This window comes from Dipodomys merriami, unplaced genomic scaffold (assembly GCF_024711535.1).
Source record: "Dipodomys merriami isolate MVZ:Mamm:240054 unplaced genomic scaffold, mDipMer1.0.p SCAF_36, whole genome shotgun sequence".
NCBI classification, from domain to species: domain Eukaryota; kingdom Metazoa; phylum Chordata; class Mammalia; order Rodentia; family Heteromyidae; genus Dipodomys; species Dipodomys merriami.
In genome coordinates this window covers 13,497,420-13,509,380 of record NW_027205159.1, presented here as the reverse complement: position 1 = coordinate 13,509,380, position 11,961 = coordinate 13,497,420, and the positions used below count along the sequence as shown (strand labels likewise).

At 38.3% G+C, this 11,961-nt stretch overlaps 1 gene segment (V, D, J or C); it reads right to left on the bottom strand.

Annotated features, from left to right (window-relative positions):
* Positions 1–1,835: 1,835 nt before the first annotated feature.
* The window catches only part of LOC138804359 (Ig kappa chain V-II region 26-10-like), a 22,303-nt gene continuing 12,177 nt past the window's right edge, over positions 1,836–11,961 (bottom strand). Inside the window, 1 exon segment of the V gene segment in view lies at positions 1,836–2,185. Within this exon segment, the coding sequence occupies positions 1,836–2,185 (350 nt within the window).

Sequence of the window (11,961 nt, the reverse complement as noted above, 5' to 3'; positions counted from 1 at the left end):
CTTTCCTGACCTTGCAGAAAAAGTCTTCAGTATTTCATCCTAGAGATCCTTATATATCACCCTGCACCAGAATCAACTCCAAATGGATCAAAGTCCTCCAAGACAAAGCAGACACACTGAAAACATTAGGAAGGAAGGAAGAATAGGAGAAACCCTAGGTCTCCTTGGCACAGGAAGACATTTTCTTAAAAGAGACATAGAAACACAACAAACCAAAGAAAGGTTGGACAAATGGGACCACATGAAATTGCAGAGCTTCTGCAATGCAAAGGATATAGCTAGCAAGATCAATAGGAAGCCCACAGATTGGGAGAAGATCTTCACTAGCCATACAACGGACAAGGGTCTCATATCTAAAATATACCTGGAACTCAAAAAATTAAATCCTCCAACAACAAATCCTCAAAGAAACAACTTCCCAATAAATAATTGGGCTAAAGACATAAAGAGAAACTTCTCTGAAGAGGAAAGAAGAATGGCCAATAGATACATGAAGAAATGCTCAACCTCCGAGCCATAAAATAAGGCAAATCCAAAAACATTGAGATACCACCTCACCCCAATTAGAATGGCTAGAATCAAGAACTCTATATCATGTTTTGCCACCAAGGGAAATTGAGATATTTTAGCTCTGTCCATGACAGAGGGATTAGGAGAAATTAAATGTAATAGAGAAACTGGTATAGATGGTCCTTCCTTAGACAGTGTTTGTGCTGAGGGAAATAGCAGGGGTTACTTTGGATGTCTGAGTGGTCTGTGCATTTTCTGAGAGAAAATCCAATACATACTCAAGTCTTGTGGAAGCCTTTACTCATTGTGTGGCTTGGTTGCCATTTAATGGTAGATTTCTGGAAGGGAAAAACATATTCTTCTAACCTGTAAGTCAGGTGACAAAAGGCCTCCATTAGAGGAGGACCAGAGGAAACAGACATGGAACAGAGCATTATGTAGAGTCAAACTTTAATTTGTAGCTTTGTTAAATAAAAATGAGCCTGTGCCAAGGAGACCCCTGTTTTCACTGTAGTTGATGTTGGTATAATTTGGGGAGGGGAAGGGAACAAACATAATTTTTAAGTAGGGATACAGGCAGGCCAATTGCAACAATGAGATGTACAAGACATTATGTCGAAAAATGAACTTTACAACTTTGGTGGGGAAGGGGAGACAGTGGGAGTGGGAAATGTGAGGGCAGAGATGGTAAGGAGAAACAAAAGGAGGAGGCAACAATGCTTCAAAAGAAATGTGCTCATTACCTTGCTCATGTAATTTTACCCCTATGGATGGTATTTTCACAATTAAAAAAATACTAATGGGACTTTTAGAATCAGGAGTTGATTAAGCAACAAAGTTTTAACATCTCAATCATATAATTAATTTGCTTTATATTTAACAACCGTATTCTGTTTATTTGGTGATATTCAGTAACATTCCTATTAAAAAATCCGTCTCACTCTTAAGCCTAATCCGTCTCACTCTTAAGCCTAGCTTTGTGACTCATTCTTCAATTGCTAGGTATTAATGCTTCTTGAGTCATTCTGTATGGGATTTGACTCTGTAATTATCTCCAAACTATAGAAATGGAATGCTGCTGGTAGATGTTTTTGTCTTTGTATTTCACTTTGGGTAATAAGTGATAAATTGACTTCTGCAGTAACATTATAAATTCTGGTTCTGGAAATCCCTGGAAGCTGTAGTACTCCAAAATCACACTTGGACAAGGCCTCTACTATGACATCTTCTGTCAAGTCCTCCAAACTCAGATTGCTGCTTCAGTTCAGAGAATTTGCTATGCTGCTCCCCAGCCAAGCTTTGAAATAGGACAGCTGGGCCAAGCCCTACAGAGATGTTTTTGTTAAGGACTGTATCACTGTGGGAGGAAAACCTATGGCTTGCATGCAGCAATAAACCCCAATATCTTCAGCCTCCACCCTGCTGATTTGCAGAGTGAAATCTGTGCCTGACCCACTGCCACTGAATCTGTCTGGGACCCCAGATGGTCGTCTAGAAGCCCAATAGATTAGGAGCTTTGGAGACTGGCCAGGCTTCTGCAAGTACCAAGATAGAAGGCTATCTCCATCACTATCTATGAGGCTCTGACTTGACCTGCAGGAGAGGGAGACCGTCTCTCCCAGGGTGACAGGCAGGGAGAGTGGAGTCTGAGTCATTATAATATCACCACTGGACCCTGAAATTAAAATACATGAAAAGTACAAGGTTATATGGGTTATATAATTTTTCTGTGATTATATATTAATTTCCAATCCTTTTCATGGTTTTTCCTTCTATCTTACCATTCAATATTTCAAAACATATACAAATATTAAAAAGCATAAATGAGGTTCTAGATCTCATGTATACTACCCACTGCACAGTTGTCATAGTTGTCACCAAAGCTCAGGACCTGGCTCCATCTAGAATATTCATTACTCTCATATAATTAACTTTACCTGCTTCATTCTAGAGGACAAGTTCTGTGCATCTAACCCATGAACAGAATACAAACAAGAACCAGTGGCCCTGAGAGCTCCCCTTCAACCCCCTTTTCCTTCTTCATCTCCCTCTGCCCTTACCAGTGATCCAGAGCATTAGAAGGCCCCAAACCCAAGAACAGAGCCTCATTTTAGCTGGGAATCCAGGAGATTTGATCAGTGAAGTCAAGGTCAAGATGAGCTTTTATGTCAAACTAGGGCTGGAAAGTCCTCCTTGGGGAACACTATGCAAATCAGCAGGTGGGTGCAGCAGTGTGAGAAGAACAAAGCAGAGGGCAAGGGCATCTCTCTGGTGAAGACAGTGACTTAAATTTCTTCTGTGTTTGGAGAAAAGACCCACAAATACCAGGCTGACTCCAGCAGTGGGTAGAAGGACCCCTCTCCCCTGATACCTGGATCCGCAGGGAGGATGTGGTGTACTTGACCCTGTCAACTTAAAACACTTAGAAGGCCCAATTCAATTGAAATGTGTGTCCAGGGGAGTCTTTGCAAAGGGTCAATTTGATTGGCCCTCCTCTGGTTATTCTAGAGAAAAGTACTGTACACAGACTTCTTTTGCCATTGTTTCTCAAGACTTCGATCCAATACCACTGTGGTTTGATCTAGGTAAGAAAATCAAATACCTACATGAGTTAATCTGACATCACTGAAACAAAGTTAACTTTTGATTAGCAAGTTATCAACAACTGTTAGAGATATTCTTCATAAGCCAGACATTAGTGGCTCATGTCTGTAATCCTAGCTACTCTGGAGGCTGAGTTCTGAAGACATGTTTAAAGCCAGTCCAGGCTGACAGTTCCCCTTGTGACTCTTAGCTCCAATTAATCATTCAGAAATTGGAAGTGGTGCTGTGGCTGAAAGTGGTAGAGTGTTGGCCTTGGGCAAAAGAGCTCAGGATCAGGGCCCAGGTCTTGAGTTCAATCCCTACAAGTGATTAAGAAAAATAAGATTCTTCATGGAGGGCCTAATAAATTAAATTCCTTATGATCACGTGTCAAAACAAAATAACCAGAGGATAAAATCCTCCATACAGAGGGTAAACCAATAATATTTGTAAATGAAAAAGAAAAATGGCAGTGAAAACTAAATTTTACATAGTCCTTTTCACAATCAGTAAATATGGGATTACATTCTTCAGCATAACTCTTCACCAGACTAATAACAGCATTCTTAATATTGCTCTCTCTTCTATCAGACAGAATGAACAAGAACACCAGTTACCTTCAGTTACTTAGTGAGACTACGGCAACATCTATTTTTTAATCTTTCTACAGAGTCTGCTCCTGGAAAAATTTTCATGTCTCAGTATAACAAACACTCAAGATAAAGTCTTCCCTTAAGCTTCATCATAAGCTACTAAGAAACTGAATGCTGCTTCAGAGTTGTGTAGAGGGATTCCTATTCCTCTTGCACCATCCAAAGCCTGAAGAACATACATTTCTGTTGCTATTGGCCACTGTTTGTGGCATTTTCTTATGGGTTACTCAGAAAGTTTCTTCTATTAAAATTATTTTATACCAGTTTTTATTGTTATTAAGTGATTACATAAATTTCATGAATTTCACAGGATTGTGATACTTATAGTCACAAAGTAAGTGATACTTATAGTCACAAACACTTTCTAACCGTCATGGGGTAAATTATCTTTATCATGGTTTATAAAGTCTGTGAATTCTATGAGTTTTGACAATACAGTTATTTCTTCCACATCGGGTGATATATACATTTCTTTCCGTTTGCTTAGTGTCAGCTGTTCCCTCTTTCCTGCTCATTCCCTCCCTCCCATTGCTTCCATTGAGTTGCTTAGTTCATTTTGATCAATGTCCAGTGATGCTGATGGGTCCCACTGTTATATGTTTTCTCGTTTCCCTCTATTTCTGTGTTGTCCTCTTAATTTCCCACATATATGTGCACATGATGTGCACATATATACCATATATTTATTTTTTATTTTGTGCACATATATACCATATATTTTATTTTTTATTTTGTGCACATATATACCATATATTTTATTTTTTATTTTGTGCACATATATACCATATATTTTATTTTTTATTTTGAAAATACCATACACAGTGGTTACAATTACATGGGCAAGATAATGGATATATTTCTTATCAAGCATTGTTGCCTCCTCCTTTGTTTCCCCTTCCCATCCCTTCCCATCTCCCCTCTCACCAACCCCCCCACCCAGTATATTATTTTTTAAATAAGTTTTTTATTGTTAACATACCTTACAGAGGGGTTACAATCACATGAGCAAGATAATGAGTACATTTCTTTTTTTTTTAGTTTCTTTTTAAAATTTAATTATACTTTATTTGTGAACATACTGTACAGAGGGGTTAAAATTACATGGGCAGGATAATGCATACATTTCTTACAAGCATTGCAGCCTTCTCCTTTGTTTGCCCTTTACATCCCTTCCCAGCCTCCCCCCTCCCCCCCAATCCCAATCCTTCTCCATACCCCCCAGCGTCGCCCCCCCCCCCCCGCACCGACTTGTAAAGCTCGTTTTCGACATGACAACATGTACTTCTCATTGTTGCAACAGGTCCACCTGTATCCTTAAACAACTGGTTTTTCCCCATCTCCTCCACAAGTTATACTGACATCAAATATAGTGAAAGCAGGGGTTATACTGTGGGGGAGGGACATACAAAGCAACAAAGAGATAATCTTATAAATGCGTTAGAAACATATACATGAAAGAAAAAAAACATTAAAATACATATCTAAGGGTTCATTTTCCTGACATCACATTATCTGACCTTTTCCGCTTGACTCATACCTATACTAGATATTGCAAATAAGGGAAACCATGGAACCTATGTTTCTTTGGGCCTGGCTTACTTCAATTAATATAATTTTTTCCAAGTTTTTCCATTTCCTAACAAATGGGGAAATGTCATTCTTTCTGATGGAGGCATAGAATTCCATTGTGTATATATACCACATTTTCTTGATCCATTCATCTACTGAGGGGCATCTGGGTTGGTTCCATATCTTAGCTATGGTAAATAATGCTGCAATAAACATAGTTGTGCTGGTAGCTTTAGTGTGATCTTGTTTGTAAACATTTGGGTAAATGCCCAAAAGTGGGATTGCTGGGTCATAGGGGAGTTCTATGTGAAGTCTTTTGAAGAACCTCCATACTGCTTTCCAAAGTGGTTGAACAAGTTTACATTCCCACCAACAATGAAGTAAGGTTCCTTTCTGTCCACATCCCCTCCAGCATCTGTTGTTGTTAGAGTTCTTGATTTTTGCCGTTCTAATTGGAGTGAGGTGATATCTCAATGTTGTTTTGATTTGCATTTCTTTTATGGCTAGGGATGTTGAACATTTCTTCATGTGTCTATTGGCCATCCTTCTTTCTACTTCAGAGAAGTTTCTCTTGAAGTCTTTCGCCCACTTATTTATTGGGCAGTTGTTCTTTGAGGATTTGTTGTTGGGTGGTTTAATTTTTTGAGTTCCAAGTATATTTTAGATATGAGACCCTTGTCCGTTGTATGGCTAGTAAAGATCTTCTCCCAATCCGTGGGCTTTCTATTGATCTTGCTAGCTATGTCATTTGCCCTGCAGAAGCTCTGCAACTTTATGCAATCCCATTTGTCCAACCTTTCTTTGATTTGTTGTGTTTCCGGGTCTCTATTCAGAAAATTTCGGCCTGAGCCAAGGAGACCTAGGGTTTCTCCTATTCCATCCTGTAATGTTTTCAGAGTGTCTGCTTTGACTTCGAGGTCTTTGATCCATTTGTAGTTGATTCAGGTTCAGGGTGATATATAAGGATCTAGCTTTAGTTTTCTACAAGTAGTTAACCAATTTTACCAGCACCATTTACTGAAGAGGCTGTCTTTCTTCCATTCTATTGTTTTAGCTCCCTTATCGAAGATTAGATGGCTATAGGTCTGTAGGTTCATTTCTGGGTTTTCAATTCTATTCCATTGGTCCTGAGGTCTGTTCTTATGCCAATACCAAGCTGTTTTGATTACTATGGCTTTATAGTAGAGTTTGAAATTTGGTATTGATATTCCTCCAGCAGTGTTCTTTCCGTTGAGGAGCGTTTTTGTTATTTGGGGCTTTTATTGTTCCATATGAATTTTTGGATTGCCTCTTCTATTTCCTTGAAGAATGAGGGTGGAATTTTGATAGGTATCGCGTTGAATTTGTAGATAGCCTTGGGAAGTATTGCCATTTTCATGATGTTAATCTTGCCAATCCAGGAGCATGGGAGGTTTTGCCATTTTTTAAGTTCTGTGTTGATTTCCTTTTTCAAGATTTTAAAGTTTTCATCATAGAGGTCCTTCACTTCTTTGGTTAAGTTAATTCCTAGGTATTTTATTTTTTGTGGAGCTATTACAAATGGAGTTGCTTTCCTAATTTCAGCCACACTTTTCTCATTGTTGGCATAAAGAAAAGCCATTGATTTTGGGGGGTTAATTTTATACCCTGCTACTTTGCCAAAGTTTTGAATCAGCTTGAGTAATTTGGGAGTGGAGTCTATGGGATTCTTTAAATACAAGATCATGTCATCTGCAAAGAGGGAGAGTTTTATTTCTTCTTTCCCTATTTGGATCCCCTTTATGTCTGCATCTTGTCTTATTGCTGTAGCTAGGCATTCTAATACTAGATTGAAGAGAAGTGGAGAGAGTGGGCATCCTTGTCTTGTTCCTGAGTTAAGAGGAAATGGCTTTAGTTTTTCACCATGTAGTATAATGCTGGCTGTAGGTTTGTCATATACAGCCTTTATTGTATTGAGGAATGTTCCATGGATTCCTAATTTTTCCAAAACCTTCATCATAAAGGGGTGTTGGATCTTGTCGAATGCTTTTTCTGCATCTATTGAGATAACCATGTGGTTCTTATTCTTGCTCCTGTTGATGTGATGAATAATATTAATTGATTTGCATATATTGAACCAGCTTTGCATCCCTGAAATGAATCCTGTTTGATCGTGGTGTATGATTTTTTGGATGAATTGTTGAAGTCGATTGGCCAAAATTTTGTTGAGAAGTTTTGCATCAATGTTCATCAAAGAAATGGGTCTATAGTTCTCTTTCTTTGATGAGTCCCTGCCTGGTTTTGGGATGAGGGTTATGATGGCTTCATAGAATGTGTTCGGTAGTAAGCTTTCTCTTTCAATTTCATTGAAGAGTTGGAGGAGTATTGGTGTGAGCTCTGCTTTGAAGGCCTTGTAAAATTCCGCTGTAAAACCATCTGGTCCTGGACTTTTCTTAGCTGGGAGGTCTCTTATTGCTGTTTGTATTTCAGTGCTTGATATGGGCCTGTTAAGATAGTTTAACTCATCTTGGTTTAGTTTTGGCATGTCAATATTTGCTAGGAAAAGGTCCATTTCTGTCAAGTTCTCAAACTTATTAGCATAAAGTTTTGAGAAGAATTCCCTTATAATGTTCTGAATCTTGGTTGTTTCCGTGGTGATGTTTCCATTCTCATCTCTGAGTTTATTAATTTGGGTGTGTTCTCTTCTTATTCTGATAATATTTGCTAAGGGTGTGTCAATGAGTACATTTCTTATAAAGCATTGTTGCCTCCTTCCTTTGTTTTTCCCCTACCATCCCTGCCCTCCCATCTCCACAACTACATTTCCCTTCCTCTTCTCCCTTCAACCCGCCAAAGTTGTAAAGTTCATTTTTTTTATTGTGAAAACACTTTACAGAGGGGTTACAATTACATGGGCAAGATAGTGAGTACATTTCTTATCAAGCATTGTAGCCTCCTCCTTTGTTTACCCTTCCCATCCCTTCCCAGCCTCCCCCTACCCCCGCACCCATCCCCCCCCCCACCAAAGTTGTAAAGTTCGTTTTCGACATGACAACTTGTACTTCTCATTGTTGCGACGGGTCCACCTGTATCCTTATTTAAACGACTTGTTTTTCCCCTTCCCTTCCACAAATTATACCGACATCAAATACAGTGAAAGCAGGGGTTATACTGTGGGGGAAGGACATACAAAGCAACAAAGAAAGAATCTTATTCTTATAAATGCTTTAGAAACAAATGCATGAAAGAAAAAAAACATTTAAATACATATCTTAGGGTTCATTTTCCTAACATCACCTTATCTGATCTTTTCTGCTTGACTCATATATATACTAGATATTGCACATGAGGGAAACCATGGGACCTATGTTTCCTTGTGCCTGGTTTACTTCACTTAATATAATTTTTTCCAAGTCTTCCATTTCCTAACAAATGGGGCAATGTCATTCTTTCTGATGAAGGCATAGAATTCCATTGTGTATATATACCACATTTTCTTGATCCATTCATCTACTGAGGGGCGTCTGGGTTGGTTCCATATCTTAGCTATGGTAAATAATGCTGCAATAAACATAGTCGTGCTGGTAGCTTTAGTATGGTCGTGTTTGTAAACATTTGGGTAAATGCCCAAAAGTGGGATTGCTGGGTCATAGGGGAGCTCTATGTGGAGTCTTTTGAGGAACCTCCATCCTACTTTCCAAAGTGGTTGAACAAGTTTACACTCCTACCAACAATGCAGTAAGGTTAACTCAGGAACAAGACAAGGATGTCCACTCTCTCCACTTCTCTTCATTCTAATACTAGAATGTCTAGCTACAGCAATAATACAAGATGCCGACATAAAGGGGATCCAAATAGGGAAAGAAGAAATAATACTCTCCCTCTTTGCAGATGACATGATCTTGTATTTAAAGAATCCCATAGACTCCACTCCCAAATTACTCAAGCTGATTCAAAACTTTGGCAAAGTAGCAGGGTATAAAATTAACCCTCAGAAATCAATGGCTTTTCTGTATGCCAACCATGAGAAAAGTGTGGCTGAAATTAGGAAAGTAATTGCATTTGTAATAGCCCCACAAAAAATAAAATACATAGGAATTAACTTAACCTAACAAGTGAAGGACCTCTACGATGAAAACTTTAAAAACTTGAAAAAGGAAATCAAAACAGAACTTAGAAAATGGGAAAAACTCCCATGCTCCTGGATTGGAAAGATTCACATGGTAAAAATGACAATACTTCCCAAGGCTATCTACAAGTTCATTTTTCAAGATAGAATCTTGTACATTGCATTGTTACAATGGGTCAACCTGTATACCTATTTAAATAATGTGTTTTTCCCTTCCCCTCCTCAAATTATACCAACATCAAATACAGTGAAAACAGGGGTTATATTTTGGGGGTAGGGACATACAAAACAACAACAAAATCACCTTATCAATATGTTAGAAACAATAGCAAGAAAGAAAAAGCACTTGTGTCCTTATCTTGGGGTTCATTTCACCTAACATCATTTTATCTGATCTTTTCTGCTTGTCTCTTTTTTTTAATGAGTCAGAACACCCTACATGGAGATATTACTATTCACTTTTCTTGTTAATAGAAGTTGGAAACATTTTCACAAGATAGTCAATCCAAGATTAAGAGAGATTGTCTTTTCCTTTTTGGCGGTATTTGACACTTTGTTGTTTGAGAATTGAACCAAAAAAATGCATTTTAAAAAAATTTTTAAAAATTGTTGCCTGATGAGAATTAGAGATATTGCTTATGCTACTGTAGGAAAAACATGTCAACATGGTTCATATCAAATCCAGGAAGTCACGGCAAAGGAGTTCTGAGTTTGAAATCTTTGTGGACTGTGGATGTGGCAAGGCAGAATTCAACGAACTCATTCAGTTTCTGAAATTTCAGTCCACCATTGTGAAGCTGAATCCCCCAGAGAACATTTGGATAGAAGAAGAAGGCAAGAGCAGATTTTTGTTTGTCAGGTGATTTTGCAATCTGAAAACTGTTGCAAAGGGGAAAGTGCAATCTGTGAGCTAATATTTTTGCTCCTACGCTGTGTTTTCAACAGACCTAGAAGATATGCCTTGGTTCCCCCAGAAGTTGTCTGAGTTAGGCAAATGCTCGCACAGAGTTCTTTTGTATAGCACTGAGCTTGATGCCGACTACCCAGTGAGTGTCTTATCAAATCCATTTTACACATGCTCTTTCAGATCCTCCCACAGTGGCAGGCCACGTACCATGTTCTATGCTGTAATCTTTATTGTAGAGCTACTTATTATATTTATCTCATGACTGAGGGCAGATGTTCAGATCACACTTAGAGACACTGCAGAAGGCAGTGATACCATCAGATCCCCAAACTTCTTTCATTTAAATAGCAAGCATATTGGAAAACTATTGGTCTCATAAAACAAAGCATTCCTATAAGCATGCTTGGCCTGCCTGGGTTTCACTGTTTTATCTGCCTGATTGTAGACAAGGAGCACTGGGGAAGAAAAAAAAAATACCTGTAATGAATGGGTACATTGCTTACTTCTCTCAGACTATCAACTATACTTCATTCTGACCATACAGAAGTTTCAGGTCTCTTGTGTTAAATAAAAACTAATGTAAAGAGGGGAGGAGGAAAATAATGAGAAATGCTTACCCAAGTATTGTATTTTCATTGGAGTATAGGGGAAAACAGTGGTAGATAGATTCAGAGTAGATGTGGGAAGACATACATCTTCCATCTTAGCCTTATTTTAAAAGCCTCTGCCTTTCCATTGAGGCCAGAGCTAGTCACATTACTTCACTCCTATCTTCCTCTAGTCAAGGAAAATGGCAAGAAGAATTTTATTCTCTCACTGAGTCCCATCATGCCTAGTCCTTCCTAGTTTCCCATAGGGGTGATCAATCTCAGTGCATCATTTTTCCAAAGGTTACCATCTACAAGTATATTTCAAGCTGTCTAATTCCACAGAAATATTCTCCAGAGTGTAGCCTCTCCTCCTCTATGCAACCCTTTAAAAAATAAATGTTATGTGAAAACACCATCTTTTTAACCTGCTTCCCACTACCACATATTTAAAAAAATAAAATATACTTACAAAGCATTCCTTAAGACATGTGAATTTCAGAATATTGCTCTTTTTATGAAACTAAGGAATCACTAAGTGTGTCCCTGCTTTGACCATCTTTAACAAAAAGGAACAATGACAAAGGTGAGTTGCACTGTAGATTCTCTGTGCTGACAGATGGGTATTACATTGAATTTGTAGATAGTTTTTGGCAGTATTGCCATTTTCACAATGTTAATCCTCCAATCCAGGAGCATGGGAGTTTTTTTCTACTTCCTTAAGTCTGCTTTAATTTCCCTTTTCATGTTTTTAAAGTTTTCATCATAGAGGTCCTTCACTTCTTTATTTAAGTTGATTCCTAGGTATTTTTGAGGCTATTACAAAAGGATTTGCATTCTTGATTTCAGCCTTGCTCTACTCATTACTCAGCATACAGAAAAGTCATAGATTTTTCTGGGTTAACTTTATACCCTGCTACTTTGCCAAGGTTTCAGATAAACTCAAGTAACTTGGGAGAAGAGCCAATGGGGTTCTTTAAATACAGGATCATGTCATCTATGAAGAGGGGGAGTTTTACTTCTCCTTTCCCTACTTGGATCCCCTTTATTTTTGCCTTATTGCTC